The sequence below is a fragment of the Dunckerocampus dactyliophorus genome, chromosome 4 (assembly GCF_027744805.1).
Source record: "Dunckerocampus dactyliophorus isolate RoL2022-P2 chromosome 4, RoL_Ddac_1.1, whole genome shotgun sequence".
NCBI classification, from domain to species: Eukaryota; Metazoa; Chordata; class Actinopteri; order Syngnathiformes; family Syngnathidae; genus Dunckerocampus; species Dunckerocampus dactyliophorus.
This window is the reverse complement of record NC_072822.1, coordinates 976,119-1,000,307: the sequence shown is the minus strand read 5'-3', so window position 1 is coordinate 1,000,307 and position 24,189 is coordinate 976,119. Positions and strand designations below refer to the sequence as shown.

The window sequence follows — 24,189 nt, the reverse complement described above, 5'->3', positions numbered from 1 at the left end:
TTTTTATTCTAAAATTCTTCCAGACACAACGTTTCCATAATATGTTAAATATGTCTGTCACTTAAGGCTGAAGTATTCCATGAAATGCTTGTAGATGTTCAAAGTCCACACATTTAACATCCTGTACATCATTTACTTTTACAGTCAGTCTGCTCTTAAATGAAAGAAATGTCCTGTAAAACCCAACATTTCAACGTGCCCAGCTAGACGGGTAACCACTACAATCAACCACAAAGCACATCACAGAACACAAGAAGCAAAAATGGCACATCCACAAAGGTAAGCTTACTTGAAATAAGGCTTATTAATTATTACAATAATTAGTGGACTTTTTTTTTTTTTCTCACAGCGACTTTCAGTGAAACATTTTTTTCCCTCACCCTCCATCCAATCATTCACCTTTTTCATCAGATATTTTCATCTATTTTTTAATTGATCTTTGTCTTTATGATGCACCTTTTTCACAAAACTTGTATCAATTTGTTCTAATAATGCACCTTTTTTGGAAAATATTTTTTATTAACGATGCACCTTTTTCATAATATTGATCTATTTTATTTATTTCTGTATTAATAGTGATGGAATGCTTTTATTTACTAATATATACTTTTTTTTTTTTACTAGTGCATTTATTTATTTTATTAATGATGCGCCGTTTTCATGAACTATTTTACTTTTCCTTGTTTTTATTGATGTATTTTTTTCATGAACTATAATTTTTTTTAATTTGTATTAATGATGCACCTATCATGAAATATAGAATTTTATTGACGCAATTATTTTTCATAAAATTTGTATGAATTTACTAATGGCACATTTTTTCATGAAATTCATTTTCATCTTATTAAGGATGCATTTTTTTCCATAAGATAGTAAAGTAAAAAGTTTTGTATTTATTGTAATAATCAAAGTATTCCATGGTTTGAAGCAAAGCCGATGGTTGAGGGTGTCATGTGGTTCATACGTACCAATGATGACAAGTGTGGACTTATTGGGTTTGGTTTTGCTGAGTAAATCATCAAAGGTTCTTATGGGCCAGCCTAAAATCCTTCCTCATGTATCGGCGCCTATGTGTCTCGTATCTGTGGTTTGGATTTGGGCCCATTTGGTCCAAGTCCCTACGAGGAGTTTACCAAAGTTTGACACCCGGTTTTCAGGTCCATGTGGTTTGGTCAAGTGGAGAGCAAAGACTCTCCAAAGACGTTCCCGTAGGAGGTCTTCAGGAAGTGCACGTAGTTCTGCAGGCTGCGGTTGGTGGAGTCCGACTGCTCCAGGCGCTCCTTCAGGTTCTTCAGTTGGTTCTGGAAGCGACGCTCCATCTGAAGCGCAAGCAGAACGTCAGGCTGCTTAGTCGGCAGACCTTGTAGAAGCGAGGAGGCGGTACCTCGTCCTTGCTGCGATGCAGCTGGCTCAGTTCTGCTTCGGCTCGGCTCAGCTGACCCTGTAGGTCCAAAGCTTTGGACTGGGATGCCCTCTCTTTGGCCAGAACCCGGTGCATGCTGTCGTCTGCCTGCGAGGGGGAGAACATGGAGAAGGTGAATCGTTGGGGCGGGGGCATGGGTCGGGGGGGCGTCCCACCTGCTGCTGGGCGTCTTCCAGAGCTTGTTGGAGCTGCCGAGTCAGAACGCCGCACTCGCGGGCCTTGACCTCCAGTTGCTGCTCCACGCTGTGCACACTGGCCTCCTTCAAGCTGAGGGCCTGACACATCTCCTTGTTCTCCAGCGTCATGTCCTCCAGCTTCCTGCACGTCACGTGACACGCATGGTGAGGGTACAAAGGTAGGTGTCACGTGTCCCGCAGGTGAATTAGGAAGTACCGTTCCAGGTTGTGGATCTTCTCCTTGAGGACGTTGTTCTCCTCTTGCAGCAGAATGGTCCTGCGCTGGGACGTCTCCAGCTGAGCACCTTGATGTTCCACCTCCACATGCCCAAAAACACCTCTGAGTGGCGCAAAGGAACGCCTACAACGCTCACCGGCCGCCGCGCCCGCACCTACCTTAAGTCTGACCTCAGCCAGGGCGGAGTTATGCTCCAGGCTCCTCCTCTGGTGGGCGTCAGCCTCCTGCTGGGCCTCCCTCAGCTGCTGCTCGGTCCTCCTCAGCCGGTCTGGAAGCTTCTCCAGTTGACGGAGGCGGGCCAGCTCCTCCCTCAGCTGCTCCTTTTCCTTCTCCTGGGACGCGCTGGCCTTCTCGAGCTCCGCCCCTTTCACGTGCAACTCCTCGCACTGCAGCTCAGCCTGCTGGGCCTGACATCACACACACCGTCTACTCCCGTACGTTACATAACATAACATCAGTTTTTCCAATCAGCCTTTCCTTCATAACGCATCATGTCTTTACATAACACAATACATCATCAATTCGGTCGTTTAATTGGGGGCTCGTCCGGGATGGCTAGAGATCCCACACCTCTTCCACAGTTGGTCTTTCAGCCAGCGGCCGCTCATCCAAATGTCTTAAGGTAAGTGGAGAACCTCTTCATTGCTTGGCTGAATAGCCTCACTGTCGTGGAGGTTATGTTAAGGGCAGATGCTTCAATTTGGTGCACTGGGAGTTTCTACTAGGGGCCCATAAGTGGGCGGAACTATTGATCATCAGGATGGAGGTCACATGTCTATAAGTGCCTTTCTTAAAATGATGGCGGGACAGACGATTGCGCTGGGAGTTCTGCGCACTTGTCTCGCCGCACATCTGGAGCGTGAGGGCTGGTACCGCCTACTTACGTATGTAAACACATACTGTGTGTGTGTGTGTGTGTGTGTGTGTGTGTGTGTGTGTACACAGTCCCGCTCAACATTATTCCTACCCTTGCTAATTCTTGTGATTGTTTTCATTTAATGACTCAATGAATGCATTTTTTTCAAGATTGCGTGTCAGTTGTACTCTATGACAACAATTGAAAGAGTGACAATACAAAAGTCAAGAAAATCTTTATTTCATGGATATTCCCAAAAATGCCATGTTCAAAATGATTCATTGCCCTGGCAATGTTTCAAATAAAATGTTCCAAATGTGGTAAAGTTTCTCCAGTTGTTACTTCAAGGTGTCACAATGGAACAAAAACACCTTAATATTGTTGACCAAATGTTCAACACTGATCTAAAAGCTAAATCAGACTTCTTTCCTGAAGAGTATCATACACAGACCCTTTCCAAAAAATTAGAATGTCTTGGAAAAGTTGTTTAATTTCCATAATTCCATTCAAAAAGTTAAACTTTCATAGATTATAGATTCAGGGCCCACAATTTAAACGATTTCAAGTATTTATTTGTTTATTTTTACATAATTTGGGTTTCCAGCTCATTAAACCCACGAAAACAGGAATTCAAAAAATTAGAATACTGTGAAGAAATCACCATTTACTTCTCAGTTTTTGCAGAAAAAAAGAAAGAAATTAGGATCACATCAAATCAATCAAAATATGGTACTTTCAAAACGATATGTCAATCTTCAATACTTGGTTGGGAATCCCTTTGCCTTAATCACTGCCTCGATGCCACGTGGCATTGAAGCAATCAGCCTGTGGCATTGCCTGGGAGTTATGGAAGCCCAGATTTCCTTGATGCTTGCTGTCAGCTCTTCTTTGTTGTTGGGTCTGGTGCCCCTCATTTTCCTCTTGAGAATACCCCATAGATTCTCAATGGGGTTTAGGTCCGCTGAGTTTGGCATGGGCATCAAACCAGGTTTTGGTGCTTCTGGCGGTATGGGCAGGGGCCAGGTCCTGCTGGAAGATGAAATCTGCATCTCCATACAGATCCTCAGCAGAAGGAATCATGAAGTCCTCTAAAACATTCTGGTAGACTGTTGCGGTGACCTTGGATTTAAGAAAGCAGAGTTTACCAACACCTGCACCGGACATTGCACCCCAAATCATGACGGACTGTGGATATTTCACACTGGACCTCAGGCAGCTTGGGTTCTGTTCCTCACCCGTCTTCCTCCAAACCCTTGGACCTTGATTCCCAAATGAAAGGCACACTTTACTTTCATGGGAAAAGAGGACCTTGGACCACTGGCCAACAGTCCAGTCCTTCTTCTCCTTGGCCCAGTGGAGACGCTTCCTACGTTGGCTCAGGTTCAGGAGTGGCTTGACCCGAGGAACCCGACAGTTGTAGCCCATCTCCCGGATGCGTCTGAATGTGGTGGTTTTTGAAGCTGTGACTCCCGCCCCATTCCACTCTTTCTGGATCTCTGCCAGATTCTTGAATCTTCCCTGTTTGATAATCCGCTGAAGCCCACGGTCATCTCTTTTGCTGGTGCATCTTCTCCTGCCACATTTTGCCCTTCCTCTAGACTTTCATTGATATGCTTGGACACAGCACTCTGTGAACAACCAGCCTCCTTAGCTAAGAACTTTTGTGGCTTACCCATCCTATGGAGGGTATCAATGATGGTCTTCTGGCCAGTTGTCATGTCTGCAGTCTTCCCCATATTGAACCCAACTGAGACAATTGAACCAAACTGAAGCAATTTAATGACACCTGGGGAAGCCTGTGCAGGTGATTTGAGTTTAGTAGATGATTAGTGTGTGACACTCACTTTAAAACATTCATGCCCTGCAAAATTTGGGCTGATTTCTTCACAGTATTCTAATTTTTTGAATTCCTGTTTTCGTGGGTATAATGAGCTGGAAGCCCAAATTATGTAAAAATAAACAAATAAATACTTGAAATCGTTTAAATTGTGGGCCCTGAATCTATAATCTATGAAAGTTTAACTTTTTGAATGGAATTATGGAAATTAATCAACTTTTCCATGACATTCTAATTTTTTGGAAAGGGTCTGTATATCGGGGAAAAGTGTTCAGGTTTGTGGTCATCGTGCGCGAAGGAAAGGGTCACAAGGTCATTTCCAAGCAGTATGATGTCCCTGTGGCAAGCGTTCAGAGCATCACCAACAAGCACAAGAGTTTCAACACTGCTAATAACCTCAGTGGGCGTGGCAGGAAGCGTAAGGTGTCGCCCAAACTTGCCAGGAACATCTGCTGAGAGGTCAACAAGAACCCACAGACCACAACCAAGGCTCTAAATAAAACACTAGACCAGGGAGGGACAAAGGTGTCATGGTCCACCATCGAGCAAGTCCTGCACCGAGGAGGTGCAGGAGGAGAAACATCTGGAAGCTCGCCTGGCCTGTTGTAGACGTCATCTGAAGCAAGATCCCAGCTTTTGGTCAACTATTGTGTGGTCTGATGAGACAAAGTTGGAGGTATTTGGCCATATGGATGCTCAATATGTCTGGAGGAAGAAAGGAGAAGCATACAGGCCAAAGAACACGGTGCCCACTGTCAAGTATGGTGGTGGAAACATAATGCTCGGGGGCACAGGGAATCTCATCAAGGTCCTAGGAATCATGAAAAAGGAGGAATACATCAGGATCCTTGACCAAAATGTGAAGCAATCTGCTGAGAAACTCCAGCTTGGCCACAACTGGATGTACCAGCAAGACAATGACCCTAAACGCACCACCAAGGTAGTGAAGAAATGCTTCAAGGACAATGATGTCAACGTCCTGGAATGGCCAAGTCCAAGTCCTGACCAAAACTTGTGGCATCACTTGAAGACCAGAGTGATGGCTCGGAAACGGACCAACTTGACCCAGCTTGAGGCTTTTGCCAAGGACGAATGGGCCAACATCCCACAGGACACATGCAGGAAGCTTGTGGACACAAACAAGAATCGTCTCGAAGCAGTGATCAAGAACAAAGGCTGTGCTATTGACAATTGAAGGAAGACAATGGACGAGGGTATGAATCATTTTGAACATGGCATGTTTTGGGAATCCATCAATAAAACACCCCTGACATGAAGTTTTCCTTGGGTTTTGTATTGTTGTCATTATTTCAATTGTTGTTCACCTGAACTGATTCACACGCTTGGAAAAATGCATTCATGTCATCACTAAGTGAAAAAATCACAAGAACTAGCAAGGGTAGGAATAATGTTGAGCACAACTCTATCTATATATAGATATCTACATCTATATATAGATATCTACATCTATATATAAATATCTAATATCTAATGTATGTAGCGTACCTTCCTCTTGTACTTGTCCAAGGTGACTTCCTGTTTCCTTAGAGAGGTCTTGAGTTGGCGCGTTTCATCCTCAACCAATCGTAGCTTCTCCTCACACGACATCACCTGGGCCTGCAACACACACACTCCTTCTTTATACTCCATTCATATACTGTATATACCATTACTGTATATACCATTACCGTGTATACATTACCGTACATACCATTACTGTACATACCATTACTGTGTATACCATTACTGTACATACCATTACTGTGTATACCATTACTGCGTATACCATTACCATGTATACCATTACTGTACATACCATTACTGTGTATACCATTACCGTGTATACTATTACTGTGTATGTGTATCAGAAGGTAGATTCAAGATTTAAGAGTTTTATTGTCATATGCACAGTAAAACAGGTGGTTCTGCTATGCAATGAAATTCTTGCTCTGTTCATTCCCCCCCCAAGAAAAGAAAGGAAACACAAGAAAATGAATAAGAACATAAGAAACATTAAAAACAATAAATTAAGCAACAACAACCGAAGAGACATTAATACCATCCATTCCATTTTCCTCCGCTTATCCGGGTCCGGGTGGTGGGGGCAGCAGTCTCAGTCGGGAAGTCGAGACTTCCTGGTCCCCGACTACCTCCTCCAGCTCCCCCGGGAGGACACCAAGGCGTTCCCAGGCCAGCTGTGAGACATAATCCCTCCAGTGTGTCCTAGGTCTTGCCAGGGGCCTTCTCCCGGCTGGGCATGCCCGGCACACCTCACCAGGGAGGCGTCCGGGAGGCATCCGGACTAGATGCCCGAACCACCTCAGCTGGCTCCTCTCGATGTGAAGGAGCAGCGGCTCTACTCTGAGCTCCTCCCGGATGACCGAGCTCCTCACCCTATCTCTTAGGGTGAGTCCAGCTACCCTACGAAGAAAAGTCATTTCAGCCGCTTGTATCCGAGATCTCGTTCTTTCGGTCACGACCCAAAGCTCATGACCATAGGTGAGGGTGGGAACATAGATCGAACGGTAAATTAAGAGCTTTGCCTTCCGGCTCAGCTCTCTCTTCACCACGACGGTCCGGTACAGCGACCGCATTACTGCAGACGCTGCGCCGATCCGCCTATCGACCTCACGCTCCAACCTTCCCTCACTTGAGAACAAGACCCCGAGATACTTGAACTCCTCCACCTGGACCTCATTCCCAACCCGGAGGGAGCAATCCACCTTTTTCCGACTGAGAACCACGGCCTCAGATTTGGAGGTGCTGAGTCTCATCCCAGAAGCTTCACACTCAGATGCAAACTGTCCCAGTAAACGCTGCAGGTCACAGCCTGATGAGGCCATCAGGACCACGTCGTCCGCAAATAGCAGAGATGAGATCCTAGTGCCCCCGAACTGGACTCCCTCGACACCTTGACTGCATCTAGAAATTCTGTCCATGAAAATGATGAACAGAATCTGTGACAAAGGGCAGCCTTGGCGGAGGCCAACGTTCACTGGAAACAGGCTGGACTTACTGCTGGCAATGCCAACCAGGCTCCTGCTCCGATTGTACGAGGACTGAATGGCACGTAGTAATGCGCCAACAATCCCATACTCCTGGAGCACCCCCCACAGGACACCGCGAGGGACACGGTCCAATGCCTTTTCCAGGTCCACAAAGCACATGTAGACCGGTTGGTGCACACGTGCTTTGTTGATTTCAAGGTTCATACCAAAGAACTAAAGTGTTCCAAGTGTGTTGGTGTGTCGTTGAGAAGGTAGCGTGTACCTGCAGAGTCTGCTTGTCCAGCGTCATGGAAGCCTTCTCGGCGCTAAGACCATGCAGCTCATCTCGGAGCTCCGCTCTCTCCGCACGACTTCGCTCCTCGGCCACGTGGAGCTGAGCGCTCCGCTCGCTCACCTGCCTGACAGTCACACATCATCATCATCATCATCATCATCATCACGCTCCAACGTAAGTACTGCATCCTGCTACAGGCACATGCACAACACAAATGAATCACACACGAATATACACAATCAGAAATACTGTACTAAATAACACGCAATCATGCATTAGTACTACTTGAATAATACCTAATATTTAGAATAAATACGCAATAATAAATTAATACTGCATGAATTCCTAAGAAATGCCTAATACATGAATAATACACAATACTACATAATAATAAATACTGCACAAACAATATGCAATAATAAATTCATAATACACAACACAAATAAGCCAAATACCACCCAATCATAAATGAATACACTAAAATACTATACTAATACTACACAATAATCAGTGACTGATACAAAAATACGCCATAATAGATTACAAATACACCAATAATAGGCAAAAATAAAAGTAGTAATCCACAAATAGCACACAGTGCTACATGAAGATACTGCAGTAATACAGTAACACGATGATCCGATAACACTACACTAGTAAGTAGTACGTATTTGCGTTGTAACTGCCCAAAATACCATCCATATACAGTACATATCTAGCTCTGCATGCGCTTTAAAACGTCGGCTGTTGGTGTGAAATTCATGCGTGTCAGACATTACAACATTGGTTTTGTTTTTCATACAATGTGGTTCCGCTTTCTGATGCACTCCAAACCATGATGCAACATTATCAACAAGTAAGTTCTTCTCCATCCGTACGCGGATGACATGCCTCATCCGTCCCAAATACTCCAACATCCGCTAGCTCTGCATGCGCTGTAAAGATGCTCTGTATATCAATAATAGGGAGGATATTTGGACTCACATCTTGAGGGCCGCGATCTCGTCTTCCAGTTGACTCCTGGCCGACGCCTCCTTGGAGTTGCGCAGACGCAAGTCGCTGCACGTGGACAACGCCTGAGCCAGCTGGGACTCCTTCACAATAAAGGTTTGGAGACACATGACCACGTTGTTGTAGGAGAAAGTGTCTCTAAACTTTTGTCTGGTAGTTTTGGGTCCATATACGCTAAGCTAACATGTCAGCTTGGTCACCTTCTCCTGCAGCCTGTCGCTCAGCTGCCTGGACGCCTCCTCTGCCCGCTCGGCCTGCTGGGTAAGCAAGGCCAGCGCCGCCTGGTCCTCGTTCTCTCGCAGCTGCTGGTAATTCTGCTGCATGCGCTGCACCAGGAATGCCAGCAAAGCTTTTAAAGCGGCCACAGTTTGACCCTGGAACAGACTATTTCTATCCGAATGCTCACCTGAAGCTGAGCAGCCAGTTGGAGCTTCTCGGCTTGGCTGCGACTCAGTTGAGACTCCAGATGGTCGCGCGTGGAGCCCAGGATCCTGGAGAGCTCCTCTGAGGTCTTGGCGTGTTCCTGAGGGGGGGGGGGGGGGGGGGGGGGGGGGGGGGGGGGTGACAGACACGTGAGCGTGCGGGCAAACATGTGGACAACAAGCTTTTGAAGACGCTGCGTGACCTTCTCAAAGGACAAACACTCGGCCAGACGAGACACTTCCTTGTCTTTGTCCGACAGTTTGGACACCAGTCTCTAGCCGGGACAAACACATCACATGATCACACATCATCACTGTCCTCTCCACTCCATAAACATCTCCTTCTAAAATCACATTCTTTTTACACAAAATTACAACTTTATTTCCTAACTTTTTTCCCTCAGAAAATCACAGCTCTTTTTTCCATTTCTGCTGCGTTTTTTTTTTGTATTTTCCAATTTTTTTAATTTCAACATTCCTCTTGTAAATTTTCCTCTGGTGATATTAGGAATTTATTCCCATAACTTTGCAACTTTTACCCTCAAGCTCATTCTCCAAACACAACTTTATTTTGTTTTATTGTTTAGAATTTTAAAATAATTTCCAAAAAAGAAAAACAGAATGTTTTCTTGAATATTTCACATTTTTGCTATTACTATAACAACATTTTTCCTCGTAATATTATGAGTTTATTCTCATAATTTTTTTTCTTTATTAAAATACAACTTTTTTCTCATGAAATTTCTGCTGGGTTTTTTTGTATACTTTCTTCTCGTAATATTTGGACTTCATTCCAATAATATTACACCTTTTCTCCTCACCTAATTTTCAAAAAAGACTTTACAAACTTTATTCTTTGTTTTTGTTTGTTTCTCATAATATTACGTCTTTTTTTAACTTTTTTTCTTTAATATTTCAATTTTAAGCTACTATAATGATATTTTTCCTCATAATGTTACTTGGTTATTCTTGTAAAATTGTGGCTTTACTATTTTGACATTATTCTTGACAAATGTCTGCTGTTGCTTTTTATTTGGAATATAATTTTCCAAATATTTCAACTTTCTCCTGGTGTATTTTCTCTCCTCCTAATATTAGGATTTATTCCCATTTTTTGTCAAACTCATTTTCCAAAAATGACTTCTTTATTTTGTTTGTTTCGCGTATTACGTCTTTTATAAATAATAATAATAATTTGTTCTTCATACTACTAAAATGTTAATTATTTTTTATTGTATTGACTATATATTGTAGTCATTATTATATTTATTTTAAATCATTTTTTTCCTGATGCATATTTTGACATAATTGTTGCAAAAATGTTTTCCATATTTGCTGTTTTCTTGCGAGGTGATATTTTTCGAATGTGCCGCGGGCCAATAAAAGAACTCAAGAGGCCCCCGGGCCGCACTTTGGACACCCCCGTGATACGCGTGACGCTAGGACTCACGACGTTCTCGGCTTGGCAGTCGGCGAGTCTCTTCTTGAAGGCTTGGTTCTCCTCTGAGAGCCTCAGCGACTCCCCCTGCTGGAAGCCCACAGAACATCAGAGGAACGCCAAATTTCTAGCGGCTAAAATAGCGGCGCCGCACCTCAGAGTCGGCCCACTCCCTCAGAAGCTCCCGCAGGCTGTGGTTGGTGTTGTCAAAGATCTCCATCTTCTCCAGCAAAAGCCGCCGCTGGCGCCCCAGCGTGGACGTCTGCAGTCTGGATGGACGCTTGTCCTGCAACGCCAAGCAAGTCTCGCTGTCTTCCCGGGTCCTGAAAGCCACGGAGCACGGGCCTTACCTTCCACACGCCGTCCAGCGTCTCCTTCAGGGCGCTCAGCTGGTTGGCCACCGCCACGCTGTCCACCTCCGCTTCCACCAGCGCCCTCAGCAGGACGTCGCGGGACCCGTGGGCCCCCGCCCCTCTGAAAGCCACAAAGGACGCATGAAGACTAACTCCATCCTTCATGGAAACACTGATTGTCTGTTCCTGGGTCAAACTGGGGCCTTCTTTACGTTTCAATTCACTTTCTAATCCAATGGAAACCCCTCTGCGGAGGACTCACGTCAACGTAAGCGGCTGTCCACATAAAACAAACCGAAGCTAGCCTCTGCTTGCATGTTTATGGTGACACTTTGGGACAACACAAATGCACCCATTTTTCATAGAAATCATCCTTTTGGGGTCATTTTATGTTAATGTCAACCTAAACGGCCACTTTGTAGTCATAAGAAGAACAAGGGTTGATGGGTTGTCGTTACGGCCGGACAAAGCCAGGCGGCTTGATGGGTTGTCGACATAAACAGACTCGTTTTTTTATACAAATGAGCCCTTTGGAGTGATTTTTGTTGACATCGGCAGAAGCGGCCACTTTTTTAGTCATAAGAAGAAAGCGGTGGACCAGAACTTGATGGGTTGTCCACATAAACTGACCCATTTTTCATAGAAATAACCCCTTTGGTGTCATTTTATCTTGACGTCAACTGAAGCGGACACTTTTTAATCATAAGAACACTTTTGATGAGTCGGTCTACTTAGATGGGTTGTCGACATAAACGGGCCCATTGTTCATAGGAGTGAGCCCTTTGGGTCTCAAATTTTACATCAACAAACGCGGTCGACCATGTATACCCATGTCAACTTAAGCAGGCACTTTTTAGTCATGAGAACACAGTTGACTGAAACCTGATGATTTTTGTCCACGTCGACAGGTTGTCGACATAAATGGACCAACTTTCCACAGAAATGACCTCGTTGGATCTCAAATTTGATTTGACGTTGACCCAGCCGGCCGCTTTTGAGTCATAAGAACGCAGAACTTGGTGGGTCGTGGACATAAACGGAGCCATGTTTGGTAGAAATGACACCTTCGTTGACGTTGGGTTTGGGACAGAGGTGGTGTAAAAGTGTAAAAAGAAGTGACGCAGTGTTAGCGAGTAAACGGTGATAACTTACCTCTTTGAACGCTGACTTTCTTGCTCCTTGAGAAGGACGCTGAGGTCTTTGGCGACTGCGCCCACGTCATCGTCCTCGTCCTGCTCGTGGCGGACGCTGTCTGACGCCCCTCTGCCGCTTCTCTGCACACAATAACCACGTGTCAACCACGGTTGACGCACGCTAAAAACACGACAACATCGGCGAGCGCAAAGAGACCGGTTCTGGTCTGCAGGATGATATTCCAGGAGGGATCCACGGGGCGCGGCCTCTTGACCTGCCGCGCTCGCCTTTCATCTGAGGGTCTCTTGTCCTGTCCTGCAGCACGTACGTCATGTGATTATCCATGACAAAACTATCTTAAAAGTGTATCCACGCATTGACGAGGCTTACCTGGGATGTCCTAGTTGGGCTCCTCCTCATGTGGACATGGACTGGCGTGGTCTCTGGGACGTGGACGTGAACAGGAGGTGGCGAATGTCTCGTTCTCATTCTTTCGCGACGTCAAACTGCACAGCATTACGCGTTTAACATCAACTAACAACCTCCCGGGTGGATGTTTCAACAGGCGGCGATGTTCTCTGCGAGTTAAATCCTTTTGGTTTAGCAAGAAGTGGAACAACTAAAAAAGAAAGTCTTCCAATGAGCAGACTGGCTTTTGGAATGACAATGGCGCCTGCTGATTGGTCGAGTGGGATGACATAAGCGTACTCTGATTGGTTAATTTCAAGACTTGAGCGCTGTGATTGGTGGAGGTTCGTTTGGAGTAAGTGTTGCCCGGAGTTACTACAGTTCGCAAGGGATGGTGTTTTAAAACGCCGCCAGGCAATTTACTGACTTACTGACAGAATACAAACACAATCACCTCACTAATAGTACTGTATAGTCATATTATTGATGCATAAAGTGCTAAAAAACGATGCGAAATTACACGACGTCGCTCCAATCTATTTTATTCTTGTTTTAGTTTAAAATCCAGTGAAATAAAGCGTGTGTGCTGTGTAAAAACAACAGTTGTATCATGTTTTTTAAGCGCTGTAAAAGTGGGGGAAATTGTCACGATGACGCTACTTTCTGTTTTCTAAACAAAGCACTTCCGGGTTTGATTTAGCACAACGAGCCGCCACAAGACGCGTAGGGGTGATATTTATATAAAACGCCACACACACAAAACCACATCAACTCGAACTCATAAATATGGGATTAATGGGTGAATATTTGTTGTAAATTAAGGGTTGTGAATGCTAAAAGTTCATAACATCTTATGCCAGCCACTTCCGGTATTTAAAAAGCCGATATGAAATTACGCCACGTTGTTCAGTCGTTGTCAGTTTTATTGTTTTTGTTTAAAAATCTAGAGAGAGAATGCATATGTGCTAATCTAAAAACAACAATCGTGTCTTGTTTTAGATGTTCAGTAAAAGAAGGGGAATGTTCGCGATGAGGCCACTTCCTGTTTTCAAACGAAGCACTTCCGCGTTTGACCTAGCACAGCTAGCCGCATTAGCGGCCACAAAAAGCCACACTTAAATCCAGTAATGACGCGGATTGACATTTATACGAGTATAAAACGCCACTCACTCAAACACATCAGATGGAACTCATGGATTCATGGATTAATGGGTGAACATTTGTACAAATTAAGTGTTGTGAATGCTAAAAACAAAGCTGCTAACGGTTTGTGCCAGCCACTTCCGGGATTAAAAAAAACGATATGAAATTACGCTACATCGTTAAGTCGTTCTGATCAAGTTTATTTTGTTTTAGATTTTGTGCGATAAAGCATCTGTGCTAATCTAGAAACAATTGTGTCATGTTTTGTGAAGGGGAAATGGTAGCGATGAGGCCACTTCCTGTTTTCAAACAAAGCACTTCCGCGTTTGACCTAGCATTACTAGCCTCGTTAACCATCACAGGAATCCCACTTAAGTCCACTGATGACGCGTGGGTGTGGTATCTATACGTGAATAAAACGTACCACACTCAACGCGCAAGCTCACAAATATGCGATCACTGGGTGAATATTTATTAATCGAGGGGTGTGAAAGCTAAAAACAAAGCTGCTAATAGCTCATGCTGGCCACTGTGCGGTGGAGCGGCCATGTGTGGATGACGCTCATTGAGGCCTCCAGGCTCCTAACACGCCACAGATTAAGAATGAAAATCATCTTTGCAGTGGTCCTCCTGGTTGCCGCCTACCAGGCGGTCGACGCGTGTGCAGCCGAGGCGGGGGGCACCAGCAACGACACGTTGATCCTGTGCAGGGCCTGCGGCCATGAGCTAGCGTTCGGCTCGGACATCGGCATGGTGCACAGCCGCCTGGCTTTGTCCGGCCGTAACGACACGCTACCCGGGGGCCGCGGGGTCCACGTCCAGGTCTTTGAAAACCCGCACGGTCTTCAGTTTGAGGTGATCACGTTCAGGAGGGCGGACGTCGTCAAACAGTGGCCGGCGGACAAGCACTTTTCTTGGTTTCCAGGGTTCTCGTGGACTGTGGCCACGTGTCCCCGGTGCACAACACACTTAGGTGGGTCAACACTATGGAACCATTTGAAGCCCAAAATCCAACATTGTGGTTTCGCTGCTTGTCATGCCAGGTTGGGCCTTCCAGCCCAGCTCCTGGCCCAACACAATCACAGAGTCCACCTTTGCTGGGTCGGATCAGACCTTCCTGGCTCTGATCGTCCAGAAGCTGCTGAGAGAAGACTTTGCATCGAGCCTGCTCATGACTCCCAAGTCATTCACCAGCTGACACAAGCAGAGAATGGCAACACGCTCCCCGCATGTGTGTACACATTACATTTTTATTATTGAAACAAAGCAAGTTTACACCTCAAACTTTAAACACTTTCTTCCCCCCCCAGGAGAAAAAGGAAGATGAATGGATGTAAATGACAAGAACTGTTCTATCCATGAAGCAAGTGGGGGCCAAAATTTACAAGCTTGGTGTTTTTTTTTTTTTTTTTACCCATTTTGTTCTTTATTAAAAATGTCATTTCAAATTTGCATGGATATCTGTAAAACAATACAATGAAAACAAAAAGTTCCATAGAAATGGTGTCAAAATCCCCCGCCCCATAACCAACATACGCTTATAACCCCCCCCCCCCTCCCGCCGAACATGACAAAAGGAATGAGCAGATACTTGTTAACCACGTCGGGGAAAAGGTTGTCTTTGTTTTGGGGGGAAAAAAACTGAACTTGAGGTCTGCTAGTGCTAGCTCACTACACCATGGCTTTAGTCAACCTTGGACAGGAGGAATTCTGTAGCAAGTGGCTTCAAATTCTACGGAGGATGCCGAGCCCATTCTATTTTTATCATTTTTTTTTATTCTTTTCAAAGAGAGATGATGACCCTGGGGATGTAACTCACGATTCAGGGCAAAGTGCCGTTGGCCTTAGACGAGTCAAAGGAGAAACAACATGGCGCCCACGGGTGCGGACTGGAGGCTTCAGAGTGTTGAATGAAGCACACATGACTTAAAAAAAATAAAAAAACCAAACTAAACCAAAAAAAAAAACTTTGCTCCCGAACATGAGTTGATAAACCAAATAGGGAATAGAAAGGTGAGGAGGGCGAGGCTGCTTGATAGCTTTTAGTCATCTTCTCCGTCGTCGTCCTGAAACAAACATCTGCATTAATAACAGGATGCTGACAATTATTATTATTATTATTAGGGATGGGCATCAATCATTGCCAAAATTAAACCCAGTATACATTTTTTAAATAATAAAACAGATATTTGCTTGTGCCAACTTTTTGCACCTGGCTTAAAGCTTGTTTGTTTTTTTTTAACATTTCCAGATTATTTTTTTTACTTTTATCCAAAAATAGTTGTACCTCAACTTTCCAGGTGTATTTATTTTTACACTTAAGAAAATGGATTTTTTTTTTTACTTTCATCCAAAAGTATTAAGATATGGATGTAATTTTTTTGCTTTTTTTTTAGCTTTTGCAGACATTCTTACATTTTAAAAATTCAAAAATGCGATTAAGAAACCCAACATACCTGACAAAGTGTTGTAATTTTTTTGGGATTTCCAGTTTACTTTTATCCAAAATAGATCCCCTTTATCCAAAAACATTATGTTGTTTAACTTTTCATACCTGACTTTTGTATTTCCAGATTTATTTTTTTTCTTTTTAATCCAAAAATATTTCTAATATATTCCCAGATGTTTGACTTTTATACAATACATAACAGCTTTTCCAAAAATCCCCAACAGTTATTTTCTATTTCCCGTTTTGCGCTACCTCTCCATCTTCTCCGTCATCCTCTTCATCATCCTCTCCATCCTCATCAGCCTCCTCGTCTATGTCCTCCAGACCCTCCTCGTCCTCTTCGTCGTCATCGCCTTCCCCTTCTTCGTCGTCCATGTCAGGGACCTGCAGCCCCAAAGACACCTTTTTAACAGCGCATTTGACAATAAGTAAAACAGCAAATCAAAAGGCGGGGTTGGGTGGGTGGGCGTACCAGGTAGTACTGCAGGGGGTTGGGCCAGATGTCGTCCTTGATGACCTCGCCGAGCTCGTCAGCGCCGGCGTCAGCGTGGTCGGTGAACCAAGTGAAGAAGCTCTCGGGCTCTTCGTGTTGCCTCTTCCTTCCCGCTTTGTTCTGTGTCTGGCTGGAGCGCTTGGTCAGGTCCTGCCACGCCACACCACAATGTCAGGGGAGGGGGGGGGGGGGGACACGGAGACACACACACACACACACACACTCTACAAAAGGACGTTTTTCCTGCCCACCTTTCCTGACTTCCATTTGATTTCTGTGGACTTTGAAGACGGGTCTCCGCTCTCGTTGAGGTGGAATTCTTTGGAAAGTACTTTGTTTTCGAAGTACGGGTTCTCGTCAAAATACTGCAAGGACGTGACAGTTAGGAAGAGCAAACGTTTTGGCGTGCGTGAAGGCAGAGGAAGGCGGACTTACAAAATCTATTCTGTAACCTGACTTTATGTCTTCAAACTCTGTCACCTCCACTCGGCTCAGGTAATGAAGCGCTTCTTCATCTTCCTCCCCCAGTAGGGCAGATACTGCAAAAAAAGACAAACTTTCAGACCGTGCGCCGCCGGGACAAGCACATGGTCACATGAGCGCGCGTCCTCACCCTGTGGATGGTTGACAAATGTGGTGACCCAAAAGTTGGGGATTTTGGCGATCAGTTCTGATCTCTTCTGAAAGAACGGCTGACGGAGTTTGTTGTATTTCTGTTCTACTTTCAGGATCTCCTCGCTGGCCTGCTCGTTCAACCTGCGGCATGACAGCACAAGATCAACGCATCATCACCTCAAATGGAGAGCAGTGCCTGGCTGCAACCAGCAGAGGTGCTGCTGAGTCACTCTTCCCTCCAAATCGCCTCCTATGTCTTGTCTATGTCCACAAGCACCTTTTTACTTGTGCTGTTCACATTCAATTATGTTTTACATACATTTATGCTTTCGTTTACTCGCAAGCCAGTATGATAGCACAAGGCATTAGAATATTTACTGTATGGATCTGAATATTGAATACCCATAGAATGAGTGCAGCACCCAACTACGTCCAGCAGAAGCGCTGTTGAGCCTTTCTGTTCACAAATGTTTTTTGTTGTGCTGTTTCATATTTGTGCTTTAGTTTGCTCATTCTGCACAACCTAGTAGTAGCAGGGATGCTGTTGAGTCAACCCCCCCCCCAAAAGTAGCCACTGTTAATGGAGTAATATGTCTTTGCCATGTTGATGAAATGTTATTTGTTGTGCTGTTCAAACACATGTATTGTAGACATTATATTGATGCTATTTTTGACTCAATAAAAAAGGGAATAACTGCACAATATTTTGTCACTATTGTTATGTTGTTGGATTAAATATTGTTAAATTGTTCACATATTTAGTTGGTTTGCTTAAAACATTTGTCCTGTTTTTAATACACTATTTTGAAAGGGTTTAATTTGCTGAGGGGAACATCACATTCATGCAATCCAGGCAACATTCCCATCAACACCCTTTCATGTTTCTCATCCAGTCAACTTCCCATGCTTGGTGTGAATGTTTTCATTCTAAAAAACGGGGGAAATTACCTGTCAATTTCATTCTGAACTTCATCAATGTGTTCAATAGCTTCTTGCTGCTCTTTCTCTGTGAGGGGAAGAGGAGAAAAAAAGGTTACATTAAATATCAATTATTTCATCTTTTCCTGCTGCACTCTGACAATAGAACATTCTCTAATGAATGGGGAGCGCTTCTTGCATCGGTCATCCACGCTATTAACGGAGACAAGACGGTGCACAAGTGTGGGTTTACGGTGAATTTACGGCGGGTAACATCTGTGTGTGCGCGAGTGTGTGTGTGTGCAGGCTGCGGTGCTCCAAGCGGGCCAATGGCAGCACTTGTGGCGGCTCAGGCTCCTTGTTTCCTGCGGAGGCCGCGTGGTTTAAATGTGGGACAAGCGGCGTGAGGCGCCGAGCCCGGCCAGCACCGAGCCTCAATGTACCCTGCCGTGCTCACCGGCGCTCGCCTCCATAAGCCCGGAAGCCCCCTCCCCCTCACCACCAAGAACAAAAACGTCGTTTTGCTTGTTTTTAAAAACGTCGTCAGACGTCGTTAGGTAACGTTACAACAACAACACGCGTATGCTACATGCTAATGACGAAATGAAAGACCTGGCTTTTTGTCTCCTTTTCAACGTCACAATGGCGGCGTAGAGCACATTTTAAAAGTAAGTTTTACACATGAAAGCCGCGCCACAATGGAGGAGAAATCGAGGTTAAACGCACGCTTCTACGCAAGCGATGCTAAGCGCCAAAGCTAACGGCGCAGCTAACATGGCCGCTCCGCCAACAACAGCGCGCTAGCTAACAAAGCTAGCTGGCCAGCTCGGCGTGAAGGCGCCGCGAGCAGCCGCCAAGGTTTAACACAAAAGCGAAGAAAAGAGTGGCGGAAGCACGAATAAATGCAGCGGACGCGGTAATCGGGAAGAAAAGAGCACGTCTCGCTCGCGCACATTGTGTCCGACAAGAAAGTGAAAATGGCGGTGAACAGGAGGCCGCCATTCGCCTTACCGGAGGTCTCGTCCGCGCCGTCATGGTTCGAGTTGAGCTCCTTTTTACTGACTTTAGCCGCCGAGGCCGACATGTTGTCTTGAGCTGGGTAGACTTGGGGGCGTCGTCGAGAGAAGCCGGTGGTGAAGATGTTCGTTCTTCTCCTGGTGCAGGAGAGCGCTGAGCGACGTAAAGTTGAGCGGTGACGCCAGCAACGTGCTGCTGTAAGCTAGCTTGCTGCCTGCTGCTGTTGCTGCTGGAGGAGGAAGCGCCTTTCATCAGCGGCGATGGAGAGCTCCGCCTCTCAAAGTAGGTCTCCTCGCACGACGCCAATCTGCTTCTTTCAGCTCCTCTCCTCGCTCAAATCTCACACACGTCGACCGCAAACGACAATTGGCACAAACGAGCAACAACAGGCGGAGGCTGCGACGCTTTAAAGCCAAAAAAGCTTTTTTTGTCCGGCGAGGCGGAGCGGCGGCGGCGTCGACGCGCACTTGCGCACTTATAAAAAAAGGGAAAGATGCCGAACGTCAGCCGTTGTAATGCAGGACGACGACACAAAGTACATTTTCGTGACTCTATATTCGACACATTCGCACAACATTTCTCCCTTTTTGACGTGTCGTCGTCGAAATCGTCGCCTCGCTTTAAGGTGCTTATGGCGGGAAAAAACCGCTGCGCTTGCAAGCTTCCAGAGTGCGGCTGGAAGGACGCCGTCCTTCGTTCATTTCCACAAAAATAATTGAGTTAATCCCATTACAGTGACACCTTTCACTCATTTGTCCCGTTTCTTATATTTTTATTTGACGACGGCAGCCATGATGGTTTTAAGTCCAACATGTCCCCTCCGAACAGAAACTTGATTAGGTACACCCACGGCCAACACCACACCATAAACACGATTATTTTCCACGTGTATTATCTTTATTTAACACTTGATGTTGTATGGAAGCCCACATTAGAAATACCTCGCCACAAAACACCACCACATGAAATATAACGCCGATGAATGACATCACGTGATTCCTGTTTCAGCGCTCAGTGTTGGTTACTTCACCCAAATATCTGTTCATAACTTCACGTGAATACCGTTCAAATATCTAATCTAGTCATAACTTCACGTGAATACCATTTAAATATAATTCATGTATGACATTCAAATATGAATACTTGTTTGTTGTTTTATTGAAGTAGTCATTATGTATGTTATGCAATCATCCACTTTACTATATTATGTAATTTTTTAATAATTACAGTGGTATGAAAAAGTATCTGAACCTTTTGCAATTTCTCATATTTCTGCATAAAATCACCATCAAATGTCATCTGATCTTTGTCAAAAATCACACAGATGAAAAAAGTGTCTGCTTTAACTAAAACCACCCAAACATTTAATATTTTGTGCCCCCCCCCTTTTGTGGCCCCCAGACGCTTCCTGTAGCTGCAGATCAGTCTGGCACATCGATCAGGACTAATCTTGGCCCATTCTTCTCTACAAAACTGCTGTAGTTCAGTCAGATTCCTGTGATGTCTGGCATGATTCGCTGTCTTGAGGTCATGCCACAGCATCTCAATGGGGTTCAAGTGTGGACTTTGACTTGGCCACTCCAGAACGTGTATGTTGTTCTTCTGAAACCATTCTGAAGTTGATTTACTTCTGTGTTTTGGATCATTGTCTTGTTGCAGCATCCATCCTCTTTTTAGCTTCCACTGTTTGACAGAAGCCCTCAGGTTTTCCTGCAAAACATCCTGATGAACTTTTGAATTCATTTTTCCATGAATGATTGCAAGTTGTCCAGGCAGCAAAACAGCCCCTAACCATGATGCACCCTCTAACATGCTTCACGGTGGGGATGAGGTGTTGATGTTGGTGAGATGTTCCATTTTTCCTCCACACATGACGTTGTGTGTTCCTCCCAAACAATTCAACTTTGGTTTCATCAGTCCACAAAATATTTTGCCAAAACTTCTGTGGAGTGTCCAAGTGCCTTTTTGCGAACATTAAACAAGCAACAATGTTTTTTTAGACAGCAGTGGCTTCATCCGTGGAGTCCTCCCATGAACACCATTCTTGGCCATTGTTTTACATATAGTTGATGTGTGCACAGAGATATCGGACTGTGCCAGTGATTTCTGTAAGTCTTTAGCAGGCACTCTAGGGTTCTTTTTTACCTCTCTGAGGATTCTGCGCTGAACTCTTGGCGTCATCTTTGGTGGACGGCCACTCCTTGGGAGAGAAGCAACGGTGCCAAACTCTCTCCATTTGTAGACAACTTCTCTGACTGTCGATTGATGAACATCCAGACTTTCAGAGATGGTTTTGTATCCTTTCCCAGCTTTATACAAATCGACAATTCTTGATGGCAGGTCTTCAGACAGCTCTTTTGAGCGAGCCATGGTGCACATCAGACAATGCTTCTCATCAAGACAATTCTTACCAATTCTGTGTGTTTTATAGTGGGCAGGGCAGCTTTAAACCACTCATCAGTGATTGGGCACACACCTGACTTGAATTGTTTGGTAAAAATTGGTTTCAATTGCTCTTTAAGTCTTCTTAGGCAGAGGGTTCAGTTACTTATTCCTCCCCCTTCTGTCATTGTTTTCATGCCATCCTCATTAAAATATAAAAACCTATTAATGTTTGGGTGGTTTTAGTTAAAGCAGACACTGTTTTTTCATCTGTGGGATTTTGACAAACATCAGATCACATTTGATGGTGATTTGATGCAGAAATGCGAGAAAAGGTTCAGATACTTTTTCATACCACTGTATGTAAATTACTACCATTATCTGCTTAATTAAAATATTCTTAATAGTAATGTAATAATTAAAGTAATCATTATGTATATTATGCAATTATCTACTTTATTTTGAATATTATGTAATTAAGAAAAGTAATTTTCATTTAATTTATAATTTATTTCATATTATTTTTTATAAATGTAAACAATCATTTACTTTATTTACACTTGTGTAAATTATGCAAGTATGTGTGTTATTGAAATAATTATGACTATTATGCAATTACCTACTTTATTTAAATATGAGTTATGTTATTTACTTAAAAAAAAACATAATTTAATTTATTACAAAATTGTATTAATTGTTTTACATAAATTGTATTAAAATTATATTAAAATAAAAGTTAATTTATTTTTTAATTTAATTTTATTAAAAAAATTAATCAATTACTAATTTATATTTGACATCTATTTTGCAAGTATGTAGTTTATTAAATTATGTAAATTATGCCATTATGTGCTTACTTAAAATATGAATGGAATAATTAAAGGAGTAATTATTTATATTATACAGTTACCGATTTTATTGAAAAGAATAGTGTAAATGATACAAGTATGTTATTTAAATCATGATAATGTATCTGATCTACTTTATGTAAATATGAATCATTTTGTGTATGATGCAGTTTTACTATGTAAATGATTAAATATGAAAAACAAAGAAATAAGTGACATCCTGTGTGTGTGTGTAAAAGCTGATCAGTATTTCATTTGAAAAAAAGTATTGATATAATGTTGTATAGTGTGTATTACAGTAGGTGTATTGTAGTGCAGTACAGGTACTGTGTATGACGGCCTGGATGCCAGTGTAATAAAGACATGATATATTGATATAATGTTGTATAGTGTGTATTACAGTAGGTGTATCGTAGTGTATATGATGATTGAGTAGTATAGTATTGTATATATTGTACGGTATATGGTATCGTAATCTTGGAAGTGGCCAGTGAAGGTCATGGTGATGTAAATACAGGGGAGGGGCGTGTCTCCTGGCTGTCCCAAAGACTGAGTGTTCCTGTTGGCGAGGGTGTGTGAGCATGTGGTCCGGCGGCGTCCAATGGAGAGGCCAGAGCAGCTGATGGGACCCGGCCGGCATCATCAGCATCAGTCCTGGCAGCATCCTCCCTTCCTCTCTCCCTCCCTCCCTCCTGAAGGAGAGGAGATTTGTTGTGGGATGAGGATGCAGCAGGAAGCGGACACAGCGGGGACACAAGGAGGACGGGCTGGCTGTGTGATGTAGGAGGAGAGGATCATCATCATCAGTGTTTTCAAGGAGAGTGAAGGTGGAAAGGAGGATGACACATTAGTGCTTGTGGGGGAACATCATCACACCTGAGGTAGGACACATCCTGTCTTCTTCCCCTTTGCTCCACGTTTTCAGTGTTTTCAGAGAAGAAGAGGACATGACGGTGTGTCCTCCGTCCAGGATGTTGTCCACGGTGCAGCAGATGCTGCAGGACGGCCGCTCTAAGTTGGAGCTCCTCCGACAGCACATCATCAAAGCGGCCCAGGCGGGAGGCGGCGATGACGCCACCAACGACCGCGGTCGGCGTGACATCACACGGCCAGATGCCGGCCTGCGGGACGCCCGCCTGGCCGAGCTGCGGCAATACACGCAGAGAGAGCGCGACGCCTTGGAGCGGGCCAAAGAAGTCCTGGGGAGAGCCGCGCCAGACCACAAGGCTCACGTGGAGGTACGCTCGCCAGCCAAAACAGCAGCACCCACGGAGGCGGGCACAAGCGAGCAGTCTGTCCTCGTCTTGGCGTCTCAGGCGGAGGCTCGAGCACGCGAGTCTTCCGAGAAGCTGGCCCTGCTGCGTGCATCCGTGGAGGCGCGCCTTCAGGACGGAAGCGGGACGGTCAGAGGTGGCGAATCCCTCGGGGGAGCCATCTTGTCCGGCAGACCCGCCTACCTGACAGGTAAGAAAATGATATTTTTTAATGAAATAATCATTCATTTCATTCACTCATGCGACTCACTACTTAGAGATTCTAACATTATAGACGATCCAATCATCTACTTTATGGAAATATCACGCTACGCACCTGGCGCTTCTATTCACACCGTACACTCATCATACTGTATACATGATACTACAAATCATATACTGTACATTCTACATACATGATACTACATATCATATACTGTACATTCTACATACATGATACTACATATCATATACTGTACATTAGCACCTACTT

At 44.4% G+C, this 24,189-nt stretch overlaps 4 protein-coding genes across 18 annotated transcripts in view; 2 read left to right on the top strand and 2 right to left on the bottom strand.

Moving 5' to 3' along the window:
• Nucleotides 1–542: 542 nt before the first annotated feature.
• odf2a (outer dense fiber of sperm tails 2a) lies at nucleotides 543–13,069 on the bottom strand. 2 transcript variants are annotated; one of them, XM_054772397.1, is made up of 17 exons: nucleotides 12,561–13,069; nucleotides 12,387–12,485; nucleotides 12,189–12,310; nucleotides 11,034–11,157; nucleotides 10,838–10,969; nucleotides 10,696–10,770; nucleotides 9,449–9,520; nucleotides 9,230–9,346; nucleotides 9,024–9,149; nucleotides 8,797–8,906; nucleotides 7,801–7,936; nucleotides 6,037–6,147; nucleotides 1,996–2,244; nucleotides 1,817–1,917; nucleotides 1,579–1,741; nucleotides 1,385–1,510; nucleotides 543–1,319 (listed from the first exon to the last, which is right to left on the bottom strand). In XM_054772397.1, exons 1-17 carry the CDS (start codon nucleotides 12,657–12,659, stop codon nucleotides 1,173–1,175), a joined length of 2,109 nt encoding a protein of 702 aa, XP_054628372.1. In that variant the 5' UTR covers nucleotides 12,660–13,069; the 3' UTR covers nucleotides 543–1,172. The 2 variants fall into 2 exon arrangements, with proteins under 2 accessions (XP_054628372.1, XP_054628371.1); XM_054772396.1 differs by having other exon boundaries at nucleotides 10,696–10,773; nucleotides 12,561–13,067.
• Nucleotides 13,070–13,241: 172 nt separating this feature from the next.
• Nucleotides 13,242–15,688, top strand: si:ch211-51h9.7 (uncharacterized protein LOC558400 homolog). 2 transcript variants are annotated; one of them, XM_054772414.1, is made up of 3 exons: nucleotides 13,271–14,694; nucleotides 14,765–14,952; nucleotides 15,032–15,688. In XM_054772414.1, the coding sequence occupies exons 1-2, from the start codon at nucleotides 14,241–14,243 to the stop codon at nucleotides 14,917–14,919; spliced, it is 609 nt and encodes a 202-aa protein (XP_054628389.1). In that variant the 5' UTR covers nucleotides 13,271–14,240; the 3' UTR covers nucleotides 14,920–14,952; nucleotides 15,032–15,688. The 2 variants fall into 2 exon arrangements, with proteins under 2 accessions (XP_054628390.1, XP_054628389.1); XM_054772415.1 differs by having other exon boundaries at nucleotides 13,242–14,694; nucleotides 14,765–15,688.
• LOC129179312 (protein SET) lies at nucleotides 14,950–19,915 on the bottom strand. Its single transcript, XM_054772413.1, has 8 exons — nucleotides 19,208–19,915; nucleotides 18,227–18,284; nucleotides 17,277–17,419; nucleotides 17,099–17,202; nucleotides 16,915–17,028; nucleotides 16,643–16,813; nucleotides 16,423–16,554; nucleotides 14,950–15,787 (listed from the first exon to the last, which is right to left on the bottom strand). Exons 1-8 carry the CDS (start codon nucleotides 19,278–19,280, stop codon nucleotides 15,764–15,766), a joined length of 819 nt encoding a protein of 272 aa, XP_054628388.1. The 5' UTR covers nucleotides 19,281–19,915; the 3' UTR covers nucleotides 14,950–15,763.
• Nucleotides 18,759–24,189, top strand: part of LOC129179303 (serine/threonine-protein kinase N2-like) — an 18,736-nt gene continuing 13,305 nt past the window's right edge. For 2 of the 13 annotated variants that reach the window (XM_054772385.1, XM_054772382.1), the window contains exons 1-2: nucleotides 22,335–23,324; nucleotides 23,414–23,907. In XM_054772385.1, coding sequence (XP_054628360.1) covers nucleotides 23,415–23,907 — 493 coding nt within the window. In that variant the 5' untranslated portion in view covers nucleotides 22,335–23,324; nucleotide 23,414. Of the gene's footprint in view, nucleotides 19,496–22,329; nucleotides 23,325–23,413; nucleotides 23,908–24,189 lie in introns of those variants that run through there. The other 11 variants (XM_054772380.1, XM_054772378.1, XM_054772386.1 and 8 more) reach the window with 9 other exon arrangements.